Below are 27,620 nucleotides of genomic sequence, written 5' to 3'. Positions count from 1 at the left end.
CCCCCCCAACATGTAGTGTCCTACAAAACACTGTCTGTGTTTAGAGCATTTCTTCACCAAGCCATATATCTGGGATTTAGTTTCATCAGCCACATATCACCCAGGGAATAACGCCAACACTGTGGCAATTAGACGATAAGTTGCAGTAAGCCTGAGTCAATACCAGTTGGCTCATTTAACAGAATCTGCCCATTGTCTGCTCTCTGTGACATCTCCCATTCCTCGCCACCATTGTATCTTCTCTCCTTATCTCTCTCATAGACAGAGGAATCTTCAGTATGCGACAAGAATGCCAACAGGGAAGCCAGCCACAAGACTGAACTTACGTAACCCTGGAACCAGGGGTAAAATGTTACAGAACAGACAAAATACAAACATGGCAAAAGCTCAAGGGAAATCTAGAATGTCATGAGGGAGAAATCCATGTTGATTTTTACATTCAGTTCAAAAAGTGTCAAAAGATGCCTCGGAGGTCACAGACCGCAGGGCATCAGAAAGCACTAGTGAACAATGAAGGATACATTTTCTAAGTGGAAATAAATTAGCCAAGCGAAATCAAAGAACAGCGTTTTCTTTTCAGTAGCTTCCTCATGTTTCTGTTTAGTCCATTTAAGACATTTTCTTTTGGGAGTTTAATGGAGCAACACACATTAGAAAACAAAGTTAGAAGATTTATGGTCATATGAATTGTAGCGACAGGCAAAAATCCAGAAAGGGACGAGAGAAGAGAAGGTAACGGAGAGAGCAATGAACACCTCGGTGTACAATAACAAGGGGGCCGTGCACCCATTATCTCCAAGACATCAATTCAGAAACGATATCGGGAGCGACAACCGGATTAAACTCAGATTAAACAAAACACATTGGAGCCAATAAATGAGAACAGAAATCTAATTATTCTCACAATGTCATTTCAATTCCACCGACAATTAGCGGCAAGTCTGTAATAGCCTACACTGCCTAATAGTGCTTGTGATTTAACTTAAATAGAGTCCAAACTAAACTAACAGAACATTAATGGCTATTTGTAAAGAGGCCATTGGTGCACAAAAGGCTAATTCATTCCTGCTGAAGAGAGCAGTTTAGTTAGAACAATGACACTGGGCAATGAGGGTATGAGGCCACACTTGAACTGGCTTATGATCTTCACAGTTAATCAAAGCCAAGGGGGCATGGGGAGGTAGAGAGAGAGAGAGAGGAGAAAGTGAATAGTAGAGAAGTCCAATAGTTAATCCTAGCCACAGTCTTTACTCTCTGAAGATGCCCATGACAGACCTAAGATGGGGAAGGATGCCAAGCGACTAACTGGAAAACTCACTGCTTCAACAGTCACGGTCTGGAAACGTTTTAATAAGCTGGAAACAGTTTCCAAAATGGTTTACGGTTCCGATGCCGACCAGAGACAAAGGCCTGCATTGTGAAGCCAGAGCGTGTATTTTTTCTGATCAAATTTACTGCCAAGAAGCTGGGAACAGGCGACATACTCAAGAGCAGTCGCTGTTGTTTCTTTAGGCCTAACCTCCCCCTACCCCACACCCGCCTACTCCACCTCCTAAAACACTCACACACACACACAAACACAGCCTTTTCCACCACAAAGGCAGACATGCGAGAGCTCCTCCATTGAGCTATGTCAGAAAAAATGCGACGCTGCAGACCATCCCCACAGTGGCCCGTGGCCAATATCTTGAATCAATCTTCAGCATGATAGCCCTAATTTGGGCCATTCAAAGGGTAAGTATTTACATGAGAAAGTCAAAGTTAGTAAAAACCACGAGAGATTCCTGGTATGGGTGTGTCTGTCAGTGACAGAAAAAAAAACGAAAGCAGGGTAGGAGAAATAATGTCGCAGACAAACACACTTCCAAGCACAATGCTTCTGTATGTCGCCCTGACACCACAGCCGTTTTCCACAGTTCATCCAAACATAACACACACACACATACACTATACATATACAAACAAATAAATTCTCCAGGCAGCATTTTACTGCACTGAGGTTGCTTATTACATTTTATAGTTACATTTTCATTTCTTCACTGCCAAATATTTCAGCAGCCTAAGCTGATGGTGATTACTTAATGAGAAGCCTAACCGTTTGGCTTGGTCAGAGATCGGAGTTCTGGGGGTATTTCTGGGACCCGAGGAATCATAAACACTTGACTTGGTCTTGTACAGATGTCAGTCTGGATGTGTTCTGACTGCTGGATGGACATGCATGAGCATCCATCTCACTTGCTTCTTCTCAATTCTTTTCCACTCTTGACTTTTTTTCTCCTCCCCTCCTCTTCCTCAAGTAGCCGGCCTCTCTGTCAGGACACGACCCGCCCAGCTCATACTCCGTAAATCAAGAGCGACATCTCCGTTGTTGCACTTAAAAAGAGGCGACGGCACAGGCTCTCTTTGCTGTGCCCCGAGAGGCCGCTTCCTCCCACCGCACCGGAGCCAAGAGCTTAAACACAAGCTTGTGTGCAGCATTTTCTGACACCCGCAGGCACTAAGCGACGCGCCAAATGCAGATGTGTCTGTCTCCATGGCGGCACCGAAGAGCTCACTGGGCAGAGCACGTACTTACATGCTAGGAAATAACAACCCCCTCTGATATTTACATACACTCCAATGCAAAACAACACTGGGCTAGTGTCTGCTGCCATGTGGCGTGAATGGAAATACACACTTACTCAATTGTAACATACGATGTTAAAATTTGTTGGGAGCAGACACAGATTGAGTTTTAGGGATTAACTGTGATTTTTCTTTTTTGTGCATCTACGCACAATTAAGAAAAAATAACAAACATAAAGATAGCTAAAAAAAAAAAAAGAGCCACACATTTGAATTAAAAAAAATGTTCAATCCCAATTCCAAGAGCTTAAATTAATCCTGCAGTGGAGGCAGTCACTAGAAAAGGTCACATTCTCAGGGGGTATCGCTGCCGGTCTTAAATATTATGTTTACTTAGGCAAACACGCCTGTACCTCAGCCACTTTGGGTTTTCACTTAATTAAAACTCAGTGGACAGAAAGGTGTAAAAACAAACCATTCCTTGATTTGAGATTCTACATGACAGCTTCTCAGCAGGCTGAGGTGTGCAGGACCTCTGCAGAGATACAGAATACTAATAATACCACAGAGTAGGCCAGGGTCCAGCATATCTGACTCTACATCTACGTGCCAGTAAAGCCACTGGTGCCAACACAGTGGCTCACAATGTGAGCCATTCACAGAGTCTGCGCACCCTGTCCTTACACACAAAGAGGAGTCCTGCTTCATCACACGTATCAGACGGCCACATAGTTTCAAAGACAATCCATAATGCTCTCATTGACCTCATCGTTCTCATCAGCGCACACCTAAGCAAAAAAAATGTAAAAAAGTCAATTCCTCTCCCACCTCACTCTCATGTTCCAAGCAGGAATAGTGCACTTTTATTCCTCTTGGTCATTACATTTTTTTTGCTTTTATCCGGGATGTGGAAAATAGTAGGAGACCCAAACTGACCGATCCATGAAAAGTAAAAAGCGGAGGCGGCACAGTGTGTGATGTAACATGCCGGGTCTGTCTGATTCCACGGCACTGGCATGCTATGTAAAGATACACTGGAAGAACAGCAAACACCAGTTTAAATAAGAAGAAAAATGATGAAGGAGAACAGGTACTTGTAGTACAGGTAGTTGTTATTCAAAACATTCAAAACATAACCAGTTAGCACACACATAACCATCATAACCAAAAACTCCACAAAGAGAAGCATCAAATGGGCATTTAAAGGTCAGCTTGAGTAAACCGTGCAGAATGCTATAAATTAAAAATGAAACAGCAACATTGAGGACAAAAACAGACATTTAGCAGGTTTTTGTTCTACTTCAACTTGAAGCGTCGACTGAGTGACTGAAAGGCTAAAAAAAAAACCCTAATTAGTAAAATGTCGTAAAATAATTTATCTGAAAAGGAAAAATAGAAGACGAAGCAACATTCGTTAGCTTTGAGTTCATTATGTCTTGTGCAAAATCCCAAAGTTGTCTAGAGATGGAAAAGTTCTTTATTGCGTCATTTAGTGCCTGCGGGTGTCACAAGTATATTTATTATGTTTTTAAAAATGAATTATGTGAGCCATGAGTTCAGCACCTTGTGATGCACCTCGGGCAAGCCGAGACACTCACCAACCACAGAGCAAAATCTTACTGTGGGTGTTGTTCTCTCTTACAGCCTGAAAGCGCCGTCACTGGGTGGCCTTTCCCTAGCAGTCACCACGCTGGATCTTCACAGTGCTTCATGAAACTCCTGTTTAACGCCATCACTTTGGATTCAAACGCTGCTTTTCCAGGAAAGACCTACGCTTAACCTGCCCTGACCCTGTGTCACTTTTTCTGTGGAAATGTTTTGCACTTTATATAACTTTTGTACGACTCATCTACCCTTGTCTGAAAATACCTGCGATCGATTAAAGTGTTTTGTCACAGGCTGGATTTTATAAAGCCTGAAAACAGAGAGAAGAGGAGATACAGGGCTCTAGTTCCTTCTCAAAATGTTTCAATTACAATATCCTGAAAAGCTGTTCCGTTTTTTCTTTCTTCCCGTGATGCTAAAAACATGTTGCCTAACCCAGCTCTAATGGCGATGATGTAAACACAATGAACCACTAATCTGAAAAAAAGAAGCCATGAACCAGAAGAAAGGGGAAAGAAACCTTTACATGCGTCGATTTGAGCCTGAGGAAACTGTTCCTTAGTGCAGATGAATGACTCACATATGCACAGCAAAAACATGCACGTCACACCGCTAATTAAACAAAAGCTATTTTTGTCTGAGCACGCTATAAGCACGTACATATATACAGTGCATACAGTAGGTACAGTACATGCCGAGAGGCAGTGTCATACATCCTTTCTCATCCATCTTTGGTCCCCGGTTTATTTTCCAGATGACACACATCTGGAGGTGGTGGTTTTGACATTTACTTTAAACACGAAGCCGAGTATTTTGAGTTAATCTTAGTCCTTTAAAAAGCTGCTGTTGACTGAAGGACATGCTGTTATGAAGAAAAACGCTCTTTGTGGGGGGGGGAAAAAATGTTAATGGACGGATTTCAAAACAAGCTCGAATTCAGCGGTTATGATATCCCTAAACAGGAAGTCCGTTTGCAGTATTGAAAAAGAGACAAAGGGGAAGAAAACGCACTCTGAAATCTTTACTGTAAATAAAACATACAGTGGAAACAACGGCCATTGAAGGCCCTGCCTTCTTAGAACAATCAGGAACAAAACAGCAGGAACAAAAAGATTTCCTAGTTTTGTTGATCCTAACCAAAGAAAAATAAATAAAAGTTCCACTGATGTAACGCTCGCATATATGAAAAGGAATGTGGCCTTTTGCTTTATGCGAGGCTATTTTTACGTACAGAAAGAGCAACAATCTAACGTGTTTGAATTGGACTATGGCTCTTTTTTTCCTGTCTTTCCTCCCCAGCACCACACTAAGGCTTCATTCCTACCCACTAAAATATATACTGGTCAAAAAAAAGTGAAGGGAACACATAAATTACACATCAGCTCCTGACAAATGGAATATTGAAGGTGAAAATCTTTACTGACAAACAGTGCATTGTGTCTTTTGCTGCAAATAAAGTGACAATATAAACAGTAAATGGAATCCAAAATCTTGATTATAAATCACACCAAGAGTAAAAGTTAAAAATTGCCCAAGTGTTCTCTTAATTTTGGGAGTTTTTGTTTTTCAAGGAAACCAAAGTTTGAGGGGTTTGTCTGAAGACGAGCATCAGTGTCATTACCTCACACACAGGCAGACCAAGGGAGACACAAACAAAAGGGCTGGAAGTTAATACCATATATTATGCAGGGAGGTAGGTGGAATGCAACAACAAGCTTCTTACAAGCAAGTACATGCCTGGACTGGAAAAGTGCTAACAACAGTACATATAGGACAGAGCAACTTCTCAGAAGGGTTGAGAAACAGACCACAACTCAGTGAATACACCTGCAGGGTCTTTTTTTCCCAACTGGGGTGAAACAATGGACGTTGACTTACTCATCCAAAGAAAGCCAAGCACTTTTTTAAAACCAGATCATACATAAAAGCAGAGGTGCAACAGAACAAAAGCTTAAGCTGGGATGACAGAGGAGCGCCTACGCTGAGTAAACGAGTGTGAGTAATAAAATATGAATGACAATGGGTGATGTTTACATGGAGACTGTATGTTTATCAGCCACAGGGAGGAGCCTGATCCACACTCAAGTGCAAACAAGGCCTGCAAAGCCTTTCTGTAATTGACGCAGTAATGGGGTGTGGGTGGTGGTGGCAGGGTTGAACTGAAGTCCCGACTGGGACTTCAAAGGCGCGCTGGACGCTTATCAACCACTGTGCGCTCGTCAAACAGAAGAGGATGAAATAGATGAAAGGAGAGCTAATGCGCCTCCTCTTTTACCCCCAACAGGCTGCACTTTCTGCTCGATCAGCAGACCTCATGAGCCAGGCTGTTATAAGGAGGATGCACAAGCGCGCTCGGACCAAAACATGCATACACAGCGGGTCGGTTGGCGCACTTGCTGCTGAATTAGCAAAGCCATCACTCACCATTTTCTTAACTTTTAAGCCAATAAACATAAGAAATCGGTAAGTGCTATGGATGAAATCATGACAGCTACTGAGCTCAAGTGTGCTGTCGGATGACAGCTCTGTGAAAAGACAGTATGTGGGCATAAAACGTTAAAGCGTACCTTGTGCCTAACTTCAGCCCTTCTCTGTGGTTCACCTTATACCCCACCCTATCCCTACAGATTCTCAATAATCTTTAATGTCCTGCAAATCTAAAGCCAATTTAGTGAGGATGAATGAGGAGAGTGGCATCTCCCAGGTGACGCGGCCTTTCCCTTCCTTTAAGCAGCGAGCAGAGATAGAGCTGCAGTGCAGAGCTCTAGAGACCTCTATATTTATCTGACACAGTAACAAGCCGCTGTCTGACTGCTTCATAGTGCAATACAGCTGCAGAGCTTTCTTTCATCCAACAACCCCCACCCCGCCACAGACATACACAGTCACCATCCTCTGCACTCTACATCCCCTTCTCGGACATTGCTCTGCTGTGGTCAGTAACTGGGAGGAAATCAGCGATGATCTAGCGACATGTCATCTCTTTGAAAGCTTTTATGAATGAAACTGCATTTGCATCCACGCCTGCCGGAGGAGGAAATACAGCGAATCCTGATCGGAACTTCACACGCTGCTGGATTTCAGAAGAAACCATAATTCAAAGTTGAGAGCCATAATTCATCTTGGGGGCCACCCTGATGCTAACAAAGCACCAGCTGGTGATTACTGCTTTGGAGTGGCCCATTGAGGCGAATGGCCAAGGAGCTGCTGGTCTGCCAAGAGAACTATGCCAAGAGGGCTGGAGAAGGCAGAGGAGCCCCAGCCACCTGTGCCCATTAGGCTGCGCGTTGACAACTGCACTGGACTCTGGGGATCTCACCCAAACAAGACGAAGAGAGGAAGGGGAGGCAAAAGACAGGGTCAAGGTCATTCTAAGCCACTGACAGAAAGCAGGCTAATGACATTAGACAAGTTAAGACTCCTTCATCGATTGCTGACACCGAACATTAGATGGGGAAGATTTTTTAAAGCGCCAACCTTATCCAAAGTTTGGTTCAAACTTCTGTAATCTAAATCCTCATGCTGGTAAATAGGGAACTTGAAATCAGGCCTGAAAGGGAAGTGTGTGGTTGTCAGAGGCATTTCATCTAGCTGTGTAATTCATGAGGTTTCCTTTGTAATTTTATTATGTCCTTTCATCTCCTCATTGTACACATGCTCCGAAAAAGAACAGACGGCAAATCACCACTGGCACGCCGAGGCCTGCTCGATATCTCCTTTAGAGATAGCGTACGCACAAAAGAGACACGTACGAACACAACCATAGGATCCGTGATTCATCGTTAGTTAAGCAGCTGCAGGATACAAAACGGCTCTTAGTAATTATACATGTTTTATATTTTTATAGTTTATAGAAGTAATGGAAGAAAACAAACAGAGGCCAACAGTTTTTAAAGAAGCACACACATTTTGGCCATGTGTGGTGAGGAAGGTAGACAAGAGTAGCTCAGATCCTCCTTTGGTCTCCTCGCCACACATTTAAAAGGAAGAGAATAGAGGACCAGTGTTTCTGTGACCTGAGTGAACCTACCTAACTATTCTGGCAAGAAAAAAAAAGGATACTCTTCTCTCTCTCTCTCTGTGGCATGCCAGCATACATCCTCACCTCTGCAGGAGAGATTTGTCAGCAGGAGATTTTGTTTTTTCCCCCACTGTGGAATTAACCCATGCTCTGAGCTTACTTGCAGGCATGGCGCATTATCTCCCAGGAGCCACAGCCAAGCCAGCCTAGCATGAGTAAATGGCTGCTGTGGCCGGAGTTATAAAGAAGGATAGAGCTGAGGCAGGCAGGCAGACAGAGGCACAGTTAAGGCACCGAAGGCAGGCACAGGCAGCAGACGCAGGCACTCATCTCTCGCACCTCTCACAGAGGCGTCGCTAAGAGGTGGCGATAGCCCTCATCCCGTCCTGCCATTTAGAGCAGGACTGAGGGGAACCTACCACAGAGCTGGGGGTGGGGTGGGGGTGTTATAGTATTGAATGAATACTATGAATACTATGAATGAGTAGTGAGAGCAAAGGATGAGTCACAGCTCCCGAGCTGCGCAGCCGCAAGCCAGCAGGCAGCCTAACACTAGAGGAACTGGGTGGCTCAAATAGGCATCAAACAGGCTGAAAACACATTACACACTGGGCTGACACTTACACAGGCTCTCTCTCTCTCTCACAAACACACACACACACGCACAAACACAGCAGATACAGTCACAGTGGGCACAAGTTGAGGAAAATTTGTCAAAAGCGATGGCACGTGAGAGAAGAGAGCATATGTCTGTATGTTTGGATGTGAGTACAAGTATGTCAGTCAGTCTCTTTGGAGCCTGGCAGCGAGACACACAGGTCCTATTTTGGTCAATCAAGCAATCCTAGGAAGCGGATCTAATCTGTCAGTGCTTTGAGAGGAGACCTTTGTAGGCCACAGAGGACAGGAGTCGGATAAACTCACAGGGTCAAGCATTAATAGACAATAAGCCTTGCTGTTCATACACGGACAATAGCACACTGTACAGCCGTGTCATCATGACTCGGTGAAACTTTGCAAACTTGCAACCGATTCTAAATAACAGAGAGGGACACTGTTGTTGACATTAAAAGTTAGTAAGAGCAGTCAACACGTGTCTGTGGCTTTTCACCACTCTTGGCCCAAACAGCGAAGTGAAATAATATACGTTTCAATTTTGTCTTTGCATGAAACTCAAAACACATTAAAGTCTGAGGAAAAATGAATTCCTTTCTGACCAATCGCAACACGAGCCCCTCGAAAGTCCAAAGGCAACCAATAAAACCAATTGAGCAGAAGAACTATTTGTAACCAAGTTGAGTTTTACTTCAACAGGGCTCAGGTTCTGGGTACTCGGTGAAGAAGGTCTCTGTTTGGGCTAATGCACCAACATCATCTGCAAACGGGCCCTGAGCATGACATTTATGGATGTGACGTGGATGGTGGGAAATGTGGCAAAGGCCATGAGAGGCGAAAGAGGAGAAGGGAGGGTGGGTGATGGGATTTAGATGGGATGACAGCGCAGAAAGACACGTGAACTGCTTGTAATTAATATCCTATCAGAAAAAACCTACTGATGTATTGTCAAAAAAAGAAATTCAGATATGATTTATATACTGTAGCTGCACTATGTATCACGTAATGTCAACAATTAAAAACACTGTAAACGTGCCACAGCAAATAAACTGCCTCAAGGAAAGCAAATAACAATTTCACTAAACTATTCTTTTATCTAATGCTAACATAACCACTGACTGCCAAATGTGCTTCAATAAGTCAAATAAAATGTGAAGACAATATAGTAAATAAAATCTAAAAAATCTATGCCTGATAAATTCAGAGAAGACAATATACTTTCCCATGTATTACACACACACACACACATGCAAAGAAACCAATTAGTAACTTGTTTTTGCTTCTCTTGTCCTTGGTTTGAAGAGACATCTGAGAACCCAGAAAACAAAGGGCTGCTGTAAAGGGAGCTTTATTTGCTATTTAATGCATTTATTTTTGTGACACCATGGAGTTATAACACTGTGAATCAATAGTATCCTGATCTCATGGGAAATAATAGGGGCCATGCACAGTGTGCCAGCAGGGTTGCAGTATGTTGACTACATTCTCTTTTAGTTCTTGGTAGAAACCACACACAGGCAGGAGCTGTGGTGATACAGTGATATAGTGAACATGGCAGGAGACACCAAGACAGATGGGACTTTTCCATGGTCAGTCTGGTGGCTTTAGGATGGTGGGAGTGAGTGACTCTCCTCACTTTGTCACCAGCGCTGGCACTCCGCCCAAGCTTTGTACAAACTGGAGCAAAGCGCAGGCAAGTAGTTTGTGCCCAGTGGAAACAGCGGATGTACGGGAACTTGTCATGGTGCTGAGCATGCCCCCAGGAAAGCACTGGATTCTCAAGACTGGTATTTGAGCTGTTTCCTGTGCCTGTAACCGCAGGACTTTGATAAGCTCCAGAAGCCATTAAATATTCAAAAGCTTCGTTGTATCTACTGTTGGATGTTGGTTAAACAAAAGAAGGGGGAAGGCACGATCATATGAACTTGGCTCACTATATTACACAACAATGGCTGCATACACCAAACAGACCACACACACACACACACACACACACACACACAAATCAGTTTAAAACTTTATTATTCGAAATAGCACATAAAGTTTCTCCACAGCTTTCCATGTGTAGTCCGCACACAGCCTCTGCTGTGTATTTCCCCCCTCTTTATCCCCTCACAACTGCAATGACTAAGCCAGCAGGAATGTCTACCTTATATACTTAAAGTGGCAGACACAATTCTACTAACTCCATGTTACGAGAGGTGTAGAGATCAATAAATCTAGTTTATTCTTTGCAAACCCACCGTAGAACCACTTTGCACAAATGTATTTAATGAGTGGTTATTTCCAGGAAATTTGAATGAAATTAATCAGCAGAGAGCCAGGAAAACAACCAAAAGTAAACTGGCTAGTCAGTGTGTAACCATACTCTTACAAAACACCAGGTATGGGCGAATTTGGAGAGGTGGTGATTAAATCCCTGCAAACACTAAGGTGTTAAATAATCATTGTTTGAACATCCAAGGCATAACATTAGCTCAAAAATGAAGTCGGGCCAACTTCCGAGTCCTTTTCTTAGCCATCTGCTGGATTTTTCCATGGAGCAATAGGATAAAGAAGGTGCAAGCACTGATAAAACGTGCAACCTTGACATTATCGTCATTTCCTCTTAATTTACCAAGCGAAACATCTATTACTGAAAGACTCAAACACTGCATACCACAGAGTTATAATTATTGGTGGAGAGATGATCATTATGCACTGTGAGAGACCAAAGGCCCATTAGAATTGAGATTTCAAATACTCAAGGACCTAACACCGTCTGAAACCCAAGCTTTGTGACATTTTATATTTTCCTTAGTGGAAAAAAAATACTGTTTATTCATTTTCAAAAACTACAGGACTAGCTGTTTAAAAAAAGCATTTTCGACTTATTTTTAAATGGCACCGTTTTGACACGTTTAGATAAGACCGACTGGATGCCACAGTCAGAATGATTCATTTTGCTCTTTCTATTATATTTGGGGAAGATTTGTGAAAACTTAACAGCATTGGGGCTATTACTCATCAGGAAGAATACTAGATCGTATCTGCCTGTGAGACCTTGCTCTACAGTAAAACAGTGGTTTTAGGAGGGGGTTTGTTTTGTTTTTTATTAAAAAACCCACTTCAGTTCTGAAGTGGATTCAGGTCAGAGCACTCAGGCCAGAGATATCAAGTAGGTCTTTGGCAGAGAGAGAGCAAACATATTACTAAATGCAAAGTAATGCAAAGTCTCCGAGACTGGTGCAAAGCTCTCCCAACAGCCAGGGCTCCAGAGCAAAGTCTGTGGTCTCCTCATGCTAAAGTTTTGACTTACCCTAATGTCCCACTACTCTTAAAAACAATAAATAAATCATTATGACGTGCATTTGTTAATATAAAAATAAAGCATGGCAGACGTGCTGCTTTAAATTAGACAGGGTAAGTTAAGGTTGAGAAACCAGACCGGAGTGCCTGCAAGGCTGAGCATACCATAAATGAATATTCTATTGCATAAAGACGTGAGCTATGTGAGAACCAGCGGGTAAGAGAGTGTGTGCCTCCCAGTGGAGCTATGAAGACTAGCCGGCCCTAAGATCAGCCGTGACTACAGCGGCATGCTTAGTGTTCATCTGCCTAATTGCAACTGCCTATTGACTATGTGGATTTGGATAAGGTCCAGTAAAAAGCAGGACTGTCTACAGCAAACACAGAGACCTGAGGAGGACATCTGAAGCAGGCCACACTTCTTTAGTCATGGGATCCCCCATAACTCAAAGCAAGCAGCTGGCAGCGTGGAAGGAGCCAGGGTCTCGCCAAACAAGCTTGGTAGTTCTGACCAGTGTGTGTGTGTGTGTGTGTGCATGTGTGTGAGTAAGTGCCTTTCGACAAGTAAACAATGAAGAGATATCTGACAGCCGGAGCTGTTAACAGCCCCTGATAAGCCCTGCAGAAAAGAGTTAGGTGAAAATAGAAAACGAAACACCAACAGAACAACTGACAAGGACAATCAGAGATGAGACTGAGGCTAAGTGAAGTGGAGAACGACAGTTAGGAAAACGAGAACAGACAACATATACAAAGAGGAGGGAGTAACAATGAGGAAGGCAGAGAGGATATACGAGGAAGCATGGGGGTTATAGATGAGTGGGAGGAACGGGGCCTTTTTCAACACTCTGTACACTGCCCTTCAGCGAGACGTTGGCATTGAGCTTGTATACTTGACATTTGTCTGACATTTCCCCTCCATGCCCCTCCTCCTGTAAACAGCTTCTCTATGCATCTCTCCCTGCCACTAAAAGGCACCCAGAATTTCTGCTCCAATCTGCGCTTCTCTGCACAGTCACTCCTACTCACGTCCATCCTGTCGTAAATCCAGATGTAACGCAACATATTAAAGCTCACTTCTGAGAAGCCCTGGTCTAATTCACCCAAACCTGGTGTGGGAAACAGTATCTGGTGAGCGGACAAACATTTGGAAAGGCCCAGAGGGCAAAGCAGTGAGCTAGGCAGACATCACTCCCTCTTCATGTTGTGTAATTAAAGAGGAGACCGGGCTGTATTGACTAGAATACCACTGCATGCCCTTGAAGGAACATCTGTACTGGAGAAAAACAAGGCAATTATACAAAGGGGCGGAGGAAGGAGGAGAGAGGAATCTTAAGCGGGGAGGAGAGACACATCAAACCTTTATAAAAACAAAGACAGGCACAAAGCCTGGAATATTACAAGACATCACAGATCTGCTCTAGCTTCATTGTATCTTATTTTTGCCTCAGTAACCCCTCCTTTTTTACCACTGTGTAGCTAAACCCAGACCCTTTATCTGCAGCCTTGAGACCTCAAGGCCTTCTAGATGAATGCTTTTACCCTGACCTCGCCTGGGCCTCTGAGAGAAGTGAACTGGTTCAAACAATGCTCCGGCTCTGCTTCTCAAGTCCGCTTTGTGAGAACAACAGAGGGTTTCACCACAAAACGCCACATAGCAGCTAGTGTGGGAAGAACAGACGTGACTAAAAAGTCATCACAGGCGATTTGCACCTTTTACTATGTATGGTATTTGTAAAATATGCCCATTTAAGATTTCAATGTTTTTGAACAAAGACAACCATACAAAACCTTGTTCATTTTCATTGTGTATTGATCAAAGGGCTGATAACATACAGGGAGCACCAGCAGGTCACAAAACGCACACAGTGAACACCATTGCTTTCCTATAGAGATCGACTTGGTCAATAGGAAAAAGCAGCAAGCTTGATTTCCACTGTTTATTCTGAGGTTCCCCGAAGGGATGAAGGACAGGGGTGTTTGTGACTTCAAACTAATCCTAGCACCTGCACAGATGCCTTCAAAAATGGGCAGGGGGAACATAAAAAAAAACTGTTTTCACATAAAAATGTCATCATGTGCTAGTTTTAGTTGCACATGGTTAAAAAAAACTCAAACCTCTGACGCATAGATCGATGAGCCCTTTTGTAAATGTGTACCTGACTCCAACTTTGAATAAATTTTCATGACCTGTAACTGAACTTCAAACCAGAGACAATGTTGGACCAAATCAGTCTTCAAGCTAAGCCTTCATGTTGCTCCCATCTAGACACCCTTATAGTTTTGTGTGCATTTTGTGACATCATCTGCCCTCAGGCAGGCAGAAACACCTGACAAAGTAGTTGCTGGAATATATAAGTGTCCTCCAGTACCAAACAGCAAACAGCAATAATTACTTAAATTCATGGAAAGAGTGGGTGAAATGTGTTAGACAACAACAACATAAAATTTCTCCAAAAAGCCTCTTTGCTCATCTTTTTAGCCTATAAAGACTCGAAGTGGTTGACAGAGTTGTTTTGAAGAGGCATGAGATGGAAGATCTACTTGTCCCAGTTTCTGATCTGAAAGCACAAACTGTCTCACACTCTAAAATCTGTGAGAAAGACAGTGAAGATAAGTAATGTGACCACAAGGTGCTACACCCGCCTGCTGTATGGATGCACAAAGTATCAGATATTCATAAATGAACTGACTCAACTCTACAGAATGGAAGGAATTTAAATGCAATGAATATAAAAAAATATGACCCTCCCCTGAACTGTTAAAAAATGCATGACCCTACCGCAAGGCCAAAGTTAAACAAGAATTACCCTCCCCCCCCCTTATTTTTCAATATACCCCTTTTCATAAATCGCAAAATGTCCCTCAGGCAAATATTTAGCTGACATGGTCCAGAAAGGTAGACTACCTCATTTTTTGGCAGGGCAACTTTAACCTCAACTGAGTATGCCTCTCTAATACCTGGTGCTCTATATTGCAGCCATCCTTCATTCCACAAATAGCCTGATCTAAAGACAAGGTCTCTGTAACGAACATAGAGGAAATGTTTGCACTGGCCCATGGACAATCTGACTGCCTGACGGAAATGAAGGAAAAACACTGCATAGATTCATGGGATTTGTTCACTGGTGAAGAAATTTACAATTTCTTCATGTTTGTGATGCTGGAAACCTCCGAGCTAGATCAAAGCCACGTCCGCATTTACTCTACTGCAGCACAAAGCATCGCTCAAACATCGCCATGATGAAAACTACCAAGGAGTTCAGGGTTACCTTTCTGGCAATGGTTGGAGGTCCAGCAGCGGTAGTTACGATTGTCATTGAACGTCGTCTGCTGACAAAGAGGGTTATCCTCCATGATCCCCGGGCAGACGTTGTCACATTCCTTTGCCTTCTTGTTCCCGTTGATAACATTGTTGAACTCAGTATTCATAATAAATGACCAGTCCACCGAGTCCAGGTAGCAGAGCTCAGGGTTCTTTTCAATCCTCATGGCCCCACGGGTGATGTTCCTCAGGTTGTAAAGCCCAATGTCTTTTAAGCTGGTCATCTCATAGATCACGAGGGCGTAGTTGTAGAAGAGGTTGTGCCCACGAATGACGCTCAGGTTGGGGAAGAGCACACTGAGGCTATCGAGGCCCGAGACACGAAACAGAAGCAGGTAGCCGGTGATGACGGTCAATTTCGGGAAGCTGACGGAGCGGAAGTCCTCCTGCTGGCTGTTGTTGCTGGTCTTTTCGTTGATGAGGAGGATGCGCAGGTAGCCCTCCACCACCGTGCAGTTCTCAAGACGCTTAAATTGATCGATGTCGTTTCGGAGGTCGATATCCGGGCCACAGACTGCAACACACAGAAAACACATCTTTACTGTTTTCTTCATTGAGAAACAAAGAAAAAGAACAACAGAAGAGTATTACAGTGTTACATATGCATCATATACACAGTTTCACCAGTGTTCGATGGGAAATACAGCCTGGAGATCGTGTATGCCAAAAGATTTCCACGTAAGTAATCTTCTTGAAACATATAATCTTGTTAGTACAGTAAAGTTGGTACTTTGCTGGCAGTTTTTCCATATAGGAAAAACAGCATGTTTACACCAAGTTCTCACGCTGCATGAAAGAAATTAATTTATTCTCACTCCTCTCTCAGGAAAGGAGTTTTTAAGTGCGACACGGGGGGAGAGGTTCTCACCCAGGTCAGCTTAGGTGAACAGGGTGATGAGAGAAACAGTCGCTTACTTTCACAATAAAGTGCGAGAGTTAACATGTTTATAGATCTTTTGTATCATATCAGACACAAACCCTGCATTTCGTTGGAAGACATGTGGTCCTTCACCTCAGATAACCCCAGCATTTAAATAAGCTATTTCTCTGTTCTCGGAAAACAGCACTTGAAAGCACAAGGCCTGGAGCATCCCTTCACACCGCACACACACACCCAAATGCAAACAGACAGAGAGGCAGGGCGGCAGATGCACACACACAATAAAAAAAAACTGCATTTTTTATTGATGATAATCGGCTATCCTATTAATTGTGCAAAACAGCAACTACACCAAGGGAAACCTTATCGCAGTGAAACATGCAATTACATACATGCTGTATGCAGTTTTGGATGCGCCAAGTTAGTCATGTCTGTCCCCAGGCGACAAGGTGTTGACAGGTTTTGTCAGAAAAGCAAAAAAACATGCTTCCATGGAGCACTGGAAGTCATGAGTCACTTCACAAGTAACAGTCATCAATCAGCATTTAAATAAAATACAAGACAGAAAATAGATGCTCAGCCAGTCAAAGAAGAAAGCAAACAAATAAATAAATAACTCTTGGTCCTATAATGACACAAAGGAAATTTATAAAGCAAATCCTGGTTATATGATTAGACTTAGATATGACATCTGCTGTACTTGCCTGTTCAGGTAACATCCTACATTGTCTTCAATTCTTTGTGCACACTGAATACCCTTTGAATAGCCCAATGCAAGAAAGGTAAATGCTTCAAAGTAGATTATACAGTCTCACTTCTTCAGCACCTTTGCAAACTTTATTCAAACTTTTATTATTTTTTATCATTTCATAATGTATCAATCTGTTTACCAATTCACTGTTTTTCTGTTCATCAGTTTTCTTAAGCCAATTATTTCGTCCGTTATCACATAATTGTCTTTTTTTAACTTAGCTATTTAATCAGTTCATATATTAATTTTATACCTATTTTAACATTTTACTCCAGTGAAGTTAAAATAGTCCATTTTTAATTCAAACATCCATATTTTACCCATTTCCCCTGACTATTTCGTTCCATTTAGTGATTAATTTTAGAGAAACTGACTATAAATCACATTTTTCTCTATATAGTTTTTTTCACATTCCTTCATACAGCAGCTCAAGTACTCTCTGGGGTAAATACACCAGTGTTTGGGAAACAACTGTCAGTCAAAAAGCTTAAGAGAAATCTTCTGTGAATCTCAGACAAAGAACAACTAATTCCCTTGCATTGTATGTTAAATCATTATGAAATCAGAATACCTTCTAGTTGCATTTATATTTTTTTTTTAACAGTGTCTAAAAGAGGGTTCAACAATCAGCTCAGGAAATGCAATGACATACAAGCTCTTAGGTTAAACCTGTTATGTTCTTAAAGGCGCTTAAGACACCGTCACCGTGTTGCTCACGGTGACGGTGTCCATCCAATGAGGCAAACAGACATGTTTTCATTGTCTTGTCAAAACACTGTCTACTGAGAGCTAAAGGATAAAGAAAAGAGCTAAACAGTTTCCACTCCCAGCACGAACACTATGCCTCCAGATTGTTTTTCTAGACTACAGAACAATGACATAGAAATCTAACAAGCATACAAATAGTTCTGTTAGTATATTAACTTCACTTTACTCATGGTTGTTTTTCTGAAAAGAAAAAAAGGGGAAAAAAGCCATGTTTGATGTGCTTCATTAAAGCTATTCTACCAAAACTAGAAATTGTAATCTTTATGGGGGTGAACGGGCTATATTTGTTCCTGCAGGGGTGTTTCACATGTCCAAATTTAGAACGGAAACAATTACTCCAGTAGAAAATAGTATTTGCTTTCCCCAATCAACACCAATGCCCCTGGGCTCCACTCGTGAGCCATCGAGCTGCATGTCTTCTTTGTTTCATTGAGAATTTTCTTCCAGCTTCTCCAGCAGCCGGGGGAAAGAGGGAGGAGGGGTGGAGCCACTCAAATACAAAGACTAATTTGTTTGTTAGTAAAGAGAAACTCTAGGCTCCACTTCCTGATGGGGGCATTAATAAAATCAGGAGGCGTCTGGCCAGGGAAGGGTAAGATTTCTGCCAAGAATAGCTATCAGGGGCCATCCTGGTGTAAAATGGCAGCAAACAGAAACCGCTATGCAGTAAATGTCTTTCTGAGTGCCGTCGATACAAAGCAGATTTAAGCTCACAAAGAAAGCCAGAAAGAATAAAATGAAAGGAATTACACAGACTTCCTCTTTGTGATTCCCTTGTTCTACTCATTAGGCATGTTAAGTACCAGGAATTCCAATCATTTCCTCGCAAAAAGACCGAGAAAGACGTTGCCTCAAACTAAGCCTCCAGGATTCTCCGATTCTTGCCAGTCAGCTCATTTGTTGCGAAGACAACGATGCTTAAATAAGATTAGACAAATCCTTTATTCATTATTACATACACCAGATACATTTCAGCAACAGCGTCCACATAACATGATAACCCCAAATAACATGCGTCTCCTTCTCTCCTCCCGTGTATCTTTGCTCTTCACACTGCTGAGTAAACACACATATCTTCACAGCGTGATGGGATCCATCGGCTCGTGTTTATGACTGATAAACCTTGCCCTGTCTCTCTGTGGAAATGTCATCACACAAACACACGCACACACCAGCACAAGCACGTGCACGGTCAAACGTGTCCCCGTCGAATGAAATCGAGGCAAGTGGCTGCCGTTTATCTCAGCTTCACGTAAAATCAGATTCGGATCCAGTAAACATACCTCACACGTAAATAAACGCCATCTCGGTTTTGGCTGAGAAAAAAAATGAGATAGCAATCTGGGACCACATGCCGTGCTGTTTATCAAAAGGCCACAAACTGAGCTTTCTGGGAAAACACTTGTATTGGAACTGTATCCTTTATCAGACATCCAGCTGTAAACTCCGGGAAGGTTATTAGGGAAGACTCCTCTTCCCTGTGTTTATTTTGAAGCGATTTTAAGGGTCCCGAAAACTCTGTGACCCCTGCAGTTACTGGCATAAAGTTGTTGGTGGGCTCTGTGCAAAGTGCAAGCAGGGATGCATAGAACTGTTTCCATTGTGGATTAATCATTAACTATAACACAGAAAGAGGAAGAAGAACAACAGTCTTAAAGGAAATTGTAAAAACAGAGCATGTGGGCAGAAAGAAATGTTTGCAGACTTTAACAGACAACTTAAAATACTCAATTACCAGTCTGCTGACTTCCATTGAATATTCTGCACTTCTTGTTATTTAAAATCTGCATTTTTTATTCTTATTTGAATTCCAGAAAAAAGCCCATGTTGATCATATCGTGTTAACTACCACTTTTATTAGTGTATATATACTGAGTCTAGGTTAGCTGAGATTTCCTATTTCCCTCTCATTTAAGGCCAATCATAAAGGGTCTGGTTTTATTTTCAAGGGTTGCCTAGCAACCAAAGGCGCTTATAGCAAATGATCAACTTCCTGAAATTGTGTTTTTCCAAAATTATATGAATTCTCAACCAATAAAATCAGTATGATCATTAAAAGGTTTGAACGGTGAAGGAGTTGGCCACTTTGCTGTCCTATCCCCTCACACCTGCCACGTCAACTGGCTCTAATCCCCAGCATACTGGAAGTCATCTGACCAGCAGTGTGGTGGACCGTGTCCACTCAGTGGACCTTACTTCAATCACTGTGGCTCAGATTTCACCAAAACCCCAAATGGTAACATTACCCATCACAACAACTCTCAGACAGGCACTCCCCCTCACCCAGAATGAGGGAAGAGGGCAAGAGGTAACAGGCTGTGTTTACATACACACTGCACACGCTCAAAACAGCAATATGAATTTGCAGTGATGTAATTTCTTTAAGGAGGGAGTGTGAAAACCTATAGAGAATTTGAAAACTAAGAAAAATGTCATCCGAAGGATTTTGATTTAATGTCTGGAAAAGATGGATGTAGACAATTTGATGTCACTTCTTGTGATGGAGCTTAGTGCTGACGGCCTCAGCCTTCACCACCTCTGTGGTTTGAAACCAGATGTGACGAGCAAGAAAGTTAGACCTGACTATGAAACCGAGGGGAACCGCACACTGATGTGGTAAAGATCACTCAGGCACAGTTGTTTTTGTATTAAAAGACAATGACTTTGAGGTTTCAAGTTCATGTCTCACCACTTGGCACCTTTTTGGACACTTATTTTGAAGTTACCTAAAGTAATAGTCTTTTAAATCTTCACCTGATTTTGCCCCAAAATACAGTTTTAAAAATATATCTTTTTTCATTAGTTCTTTGACTGTCAGCTTCACTCTACAGCCTTCTGGTCTGCTGCATGTATAAAAAAAAAAAGACCTACGTAAAGGAATATAAAGTAAAATGCAGTGTTATGATCTTTAGTGTTTAACACTCAACAGATTAATATGAGTATAGAAAAGGCTTCTTGTAGACATTCTGGGATCCTCCGCGCCACGGAGGATAGATCAGCACTCTTTTTAAACAAACAGCTTTCAACTGATAAAGCGAGTGCCATCCATTAGAAGAGCTAACATTTGCAATCATCATCTCGCAAATTGTAAAATACTCTACGGACCATTAAACCGGCAGCCAATGATGATGTATGTGCAGTCGGACGGATACTGCATTTGAGCAAATCCAGTGACATGCCACTTGAAATAAAGTGTTTAATTAAGCATTGTAAACCTCAGCTGGCAGCCTGGAGGAGCGGTAGGCCAGCATTTGACTGCACACTCACAAACTAGCCCAGTGACACACTTTTACATCCTTACTCAGGGGCACGCCACTGACTCAGGCTGCCACGCTGAGTCCTGCTGCAGTACACACTCGATGCTGCACAATAAACTTGCATGTGTGCACACAACACAGGGCTGTGAACGCTTGTCACACTCTTTTGGTGCAGTGTGACTAGGCATTCCTGCATCCAGTCTCCAGGAAGACCTAAAGGAAGTGGGGGGGCTTTATGTAACCACAAAGTACACCTTAGAGCAGAGTGACAGCAATCATATCTGAGCCACTTACCCCGTCATGACAAAGAGTGCTGAACTTCAAATATGCCATACCCCAAAGGGAAAAGTAGGAGGGGTGCCTGTCAAACACAGTGTTCACTGATGCTTGATTATTTATTCTGTCATTCAGGTTTTTTCCGAAGCAACATGTTCTTTCATAAATAACTGAACAGGAACACTGGTGTACCCGCACGGATCAGGACAGCGGGTGCTTGTACTTACACGACCCCACTTTTGCCAGTGACATATCTATTTATAACTCTAATAGCAGTGGTGCCAAGTGATGAAGTTAAGCGCATCAGTCTGCATACGAGACCGCTCCGTGCGAACAGCACAAGCCAATAAAACAGTTCACAAACTCACTACTATTCCAATCAACAAGACCAAGTCTGTTTCTCTTTCAAGAGTATTTTTGCACAATCTATTTCCAAACACCGAGTCTCTATCGCCCTCACACACTCCCTTTAGACTTTTAGAGACTTGTTTGCTGCGCATTTCGACGCCATGGCATGGAAAGTTTACTGTGGCGAAAGTTAAAAAGTAGTTTAATTGCATTTTATTGGTGTGGACAGATTACAGAAATGAAGAGAGAAAAGAAGGTTTTTACCCCCTAGTGGAGCACTGGAAATTCTGTCCCTCTACAACCCGGTGAAGTAAACATCATCCTCGAGTGATACATTTGCATCTCTAATGTTGTCCGCAGCCTTTGTTATGAAATTCTTTGTTCCATGAGTTCTGATGTATTATGCACCACAGAGAGCCGAGATCTGAGGGCAACTGCCTGTCTTCCAACCCTCAGATGTGCTTGTGGCCTTCAGAGGGGGAGAACATGACTGTGGTACGACTACCGTGTTACTTTTATTTTTCTTCCATTTCCATATAAACCGAGGTCAGACTATCAGTTTCCTTACTTATCAAGATATAAAGCATATGCAGCGTAGCTGACAAACACATTCAACTCAAGCACAATTGATGGGCTCAAAGCAGAGAGATGCAATTGATGTGAGGCGGGCAAAAGAGCAACTTGTGGTGATGGGTGTGCCAAACAGACTTAATGTATATACGAACAGCAGATCATGATGATATGATAAATGGAAAGTTTTTTACAATTCAGATTATTGGCGTAAACACCACCAAAGAAATAAAGATTTGAATTAAAGGGGGGGAAATCTAAATGAACTCCATGACTATCTCTGTTTAATCTGGGAAACTTGATGCAAAGTGTCACAAGAAGCTTTACTACAAAAAGCTGGAATGCATAATTAATCCTCTCTATCATTCAATTTCTTTAGTTTTTCCTTTTTTTTTATTTTTCAAAAACTAATTTCTTTGTGCATTTGAAGCAGAAGCTTTTGCCTTTGAAAACCAAGACAATGAGCCATTAGATATAAACACACTCCATACAGCCAGGGACTGGAGAGGGAACCCTCTTTGACCCCCATTGATCAGCTGTTCTATTTTAGCACTGGCAAAAAGCAGCCTTGACTGTGGCAGCTCTCAGTACATTACACAGGATTAGATCAGATTAGATTTATATGTAGATATAAACAAAAACAGTTTTTATTTTATATGATTTATCATCCTATTCTAAATTTAAACCATGAAAACAAACTTTTACATCAATCAAAGGCAATAAAAGTGGGCAGACTCCTGAGAAATTCTGCCATTTATAAAACTGAATACTTGGGAATAAACTGAATACACTGGGTCCTACAAACCCTTTTGATTATTTTTTTTTTTAACTTTTCCCCGCCTTTAAGGGTTAATTAGCATTAAGTGCACACATTTTCACGTCATGCCAAAGAAAATTACAACGTTATTTGGATGGTTAGTATAACGTCAGCGGACATTTCTTGCGTTTTACAAAAGAGCACGCTATTAAGGCTGGATTTATGTCTGGCGCTGCGCGGCGTATTTCAATACTTTCATTAGTTAACACTGCACAGATCTATACAAATGTAACAATGTTTCACTTTTTTAATTTTTTTAAATTATATTTAGATATATAGGCAGTCTTCTGGCATTTTACATTTTAAGAATCAAGGGATCGCCAGATTTTAAAAAAAAAAATTGGCTGTTCGTGCGCAGCGACGCCACACTACGAAATGTAAAATGGCCACATGGTCGTAGTAACCTTCAGCTCAGCTCCCTGGCTTCATCCCGTGCTTTCTGGATGTCTAATGTCAAAAATCACACCGGTGTCTGCTTCCATGTCTTTACGCGTTTCTCAATAATCATGACAGTTTCATCAAATAAGACGATATTACGCACAACAGTGACTGTATTTGGTTAAATGCGCGCATCAACTGACGGCAGCTATACCACATGGTCCTCTTCAGATAGCATAAGTAAGGAGCACAAGTCGGTTTTGTCGCATTCCATCGTTTTGTCCGACTACAGGTATTCACTCTGATTATTTTGCAAATAAAAACAATAATTGCAGCTAACGCATATCCTCCACTAGTGGGGAAAAAAGGCGTTCATGCAAGAGGTTAAACTGGGTTACAAAAGCAAATTATGCCTTTAGGCCTATTCCTGCTCAAGCGACATCTTCTTCATAAAAACAATATTGATTAGAACTAAATACTTACTCTCTCCATATGTGGACCATATGCAGATAGTGGAGACAGACAGCATCAGACCCCAAAACAAGATCGGGCCACCCATCGGTGCTTCTGATTTTACGTTCCTGAACATTATTCTCCTCTTCAAGAAAAAATAAAAATAATGAGAGCAAAAAGGAAAGTAAAAATATTTAAGTTGTGCACATCAGCTCAATAAATCAGAGCCTTCGCACAAAAAAATTTTTTTAAAAAGGAGAAAAAGAGAAAACAAGTGCCTCGTAGCCCAAAAGCTTCTGATATCCTGATGCGTGGTCGCTTATCTGTCTGGATTTGCTCTAAACATATATATAAATGTGTACAAAAAACATTTAAACGTTGGGGGGTTGGAATACTAAAACACTCTGCTATTTTCGCCAGTCACAGGATGCTTTGACGTTGGCTGGTATGGCACACAAGCCATGATTTTACTGAATAAATGATGGCAATCCCCATCTTCATTCTCCATCTCTTAAAAACAGCATGCGCGTAGCCTACACAGCGCGACCAGGCCCGTTAATACAACAAAACAAAAAAATCAGACTTAAATCTTAGCAGCCTTTACCACCATAATAAATTAAAGCCAGTGTCGCTCACAAGAATCCCCCGTGTGAATAAGTGTGTGTGAGGAGGTGGTGGGCTGAAAACGCGTACAGATCCACAGGGGTGGTGGCTGTGAGGTTGAAAAATGAATGAAAAACCTGTTTTTCCGTATGCTATTCAAACAGCAGGGTCTATCGACCCCCCCAAACCAAGCAGTCCTGGCTCGCAATGAGAAGTTGCTTTAAAAAAAAAAAACAAAATCAGCAAATTTTCAGCCCCTCAGCTTCGACTTATCTCCGCCGTCAGTCGGGATTTGCAACTGAAAGAAAATACCAGACTTGTGCCACGCAAGAGAATGGGTCTCCAGCTCTCCAGCTAGACGACCTCGGCTGGAGTGGGGAGGGAGAATATGTCTAAGGAGTTGCTCTCCAAGAGTGTTTCTTGTTTTGCCTTTATAGCTTCGCACAAAAGAGAAAAAGAAAAACTCCCGTCGCGTGTGTATCCACAGGCTGAAATCCCACGGTCCGCCCTCGGTTAAAGCACACTACGGGTCTCCGCCGCTCCTCCGTGGAATCGCTGCTGTAAACAAGAGTCGGCTTCTCTCACACAGAAACACAAAGTGTTACGGATAAGGTGGTCGGGAGCAGGATACAAAAAACGGAGCGGATTTAGATCCGGCGTGTCTCGAACGACGGGGCAACCCAAACAAAACACACACACCCCAGCCGGATGTGAGTGGGAACACTTTTCTGCTGTCCCAGCTTCTAAACTTCATGTCATTGTTGAGAACAGTGGCTCCCATGTTATTTAATACACCTTACCCCACAATATGGGCCACTAATCCCGTCATACATTAGCTAATTGTTTAACTACTACTTAATTAAGTATTTCATGTCACTTAGTGGACTCTTTCATATGCGTATCATTAGGTTTAGTCAGATATTTCGTTTCTGCTGTTAGTTAACAACTTAAGCGGTTCATGCGGCTGTTTCAGATCTTAAATATTTAAAAGTGATCATTAAAACCACTAGTCCTACCTTTAGATTACGTTTTTTACAATATTTGAAACATCTGTGGCTCCTCCCACTGGGTTGCTTTGACATTATTTTGGTTAATCCTTAATTTTTCTGATGCTGTCAATTCTTTACATTAAATTGTGTTGTTTGTTTATTTATTTGTCCTTCTTACATATTTCCTGCATCCTACAGAAGTACTCAGTGGAGTTCTTGTAGAGCTTTAGCTTTTAAAAGAAGCAAACAAATTTTATTACCTTTTCCTGAGTTGATCCTATTTGTATAATTCAAATATCCCAGTCATTTGAATTATATTGGCCACATAAGTGGTTTTCAACGTGAGGGCTGCAGGCAGTTCTCGCCCATCTCACCAGATTTCCAGCACATTATTTTTTTTACTCTTCCAGTAATGAAGACAAATGAGTATCTGTGACATATTTATATAAATTGGGCATTTTGTCTGTGAGGCAATAACTGAAAAGGTGGTTTGTTTTTAAATGCCAGTTAGGTCATTTTTTGTAATCATTATTTTAAGGTGGTATAGCAATAAATGTTCTTTTGTGTAACAAACTGAAGGTTAGTTCAGTGTAAGAATTTGGCTTTTAGGACAGAGGAACAGGCACAAAGTTTTTTTTTTTTTATTGTCAGTTAATGTGTCCTTTGCCTAACAGAGCTTTGAAACATTTATCTCAGTCAAGGTTAAAGAAGTTTTACATTTTGTAAAAAGAATTAGGTGGGATAAAATATAACGTTGTTGGCACACAAATCATGTTATCTGAGATGGATTACTTCAAAGAGTGCACATTGTTGACTGAATAACTTTGTGCTCCAGAGCGAGTCAAAAGATTACAATGTTTACAGTTACAGTGAGAGTTTAGCCCTGAAGAATTTTGCCTTTGTTTTATTATCCAAGTACAGACACATCTTATTTTTCTGTTTAGTTTAAATATGCATACATATCTTACTCCTCTGGATTTGTTCATAATAATTTTTTCAAAAGGTAAGTAAATAAATATTTGTGAATGATGTACTAAATAAATATGTTTTTCTTTGTTGTAGGAGGGAGTGAATAATTGTACTGCATGTTTCACTTCATTTTAGCTGATTAGATTATGTTTGGGTGGTTTCACTGGTTACTAACATCCTCATAGTTACCCTTTATCACCGTTGGATTTCACTTGTAATAAGAGGTACTGACAGGTGATGAAATTAATTTTTAATACTAGCTATATTTCCTACATATTTTCCTTTATAATATGCATTTTGCTGGGCTAAAAACAAGATCGGCAGGTCTGCTCAATGAAGTGAAATGTGGACTTTAATTTTTTATGGCTTTTAAACTGGTCTTTTCGCAGGTCATTGCAGATTTGTCTAAGATTGAAAGGATCACATTCAAGTAACTCAGCTGTGTGACAATGTTTCATATGGTTCAGAGTAGAAATCTTTTACACTGTTCTGTTCATGAAACTGTCTGATTTAATACACTTTAAGGGTTGCAGGACTTCTGGCATACAGGGGACGACGTTCAGTGTTTTGAAGTCTATTTAGTGCTCAGGAGCTGTACCATAGGTTACGCTGCGCACTATCGTCAGGGGTAGGGTAAAAAGTAAAATCCGACATGGACATGTAGTCAAGCGGGGACTTGAGTTGTGCTTTTATCTTTCATTCATCCAATACACGCAGCAGACAACACGCTGTGCAAGGAGCGTGGTTATCGATCCATACCGCACAGCATCCCCTAACTGGGAACATGTGAGCCTAACTAAGGTTAACTCCAGCGGACATTTGTAATTAGTTTTCATTTTGAATGAAAGCGGGTTGTCTTTTATCTCCTTGTTCCTTTACATTTTGATTTACGAACGAAATTAACGATGTCGTTGCAATAAATACTATGAACTGTGAATTATAAACAGCAGCATCACTGATCTTTATTTGGGAAAAGGAACTGCTGACTTATGCTTGCTTCTCATTGTATTTTCAAATAAAGCTACATGTATTATAGTAATGGAGTCCTTTAGTTGCGTAAATATGTGATATGATATGAAAATTAGCAAAAACATATTACAAAAACAATAATAATTTTTTAAAAAAAACCTCACATATGCTTG

General features: G+C 41.6%; 1 protein-coding gene across 1 annotated transcript in view; it reads right to left on the bottom strand.

Annotated features, from left to right (window-relative positions):
- Positions 1 to 25,090, bottom strand: part of igf1ra (insulin-like growth factor 1a receptor) — a 71,139-nt gene extending 46,049 nt beyond the window's left edge. Inside the window, exons 1-2 of the mRNA XM_005729912.1 lie at positions 23,948 to 25,090; positions 15,367 to 15,933 (exon numbers count right to left, since the gene is read on the bottom strand). Coding sequence (XP_005729969.1) covers positions 15,367 to 15,933; positions 23,948 to 24,053 — 673 coding nt within the window. The 5' untranslated portion in view covers positions 24,054 to 25,090. The remainder of the gene's footprint in view (positions 1 to 15,366; positions 15,934 to 23,947) is intronic.
- Positions 25,091 to 27,620: the final 2,530 nt, after the last annotated feature.

Source organism: Pundamilia nyererei, unplaced genomic scaffold (genome assembly GCF_000239375.1).
Source record: "Pundamilia nyererei isolate P.nyererei 1_Seehausen unplaced genomic scaffold, PunNye1.0 scaffold00035, whole genome shotgun sequence".
NCBI classification, from domain to species: Eukaryota; Metazoa; Chordata; class Actinopteri; order Cichliformes; family Cichlidae; genus Pundamilia; species Pundamilia nyererei.
The sequence above is the reverse complement of the archived record's forward strand: the minus strand, read 5'-3'. Positions and strand labels throughout refer to the sequence as shown.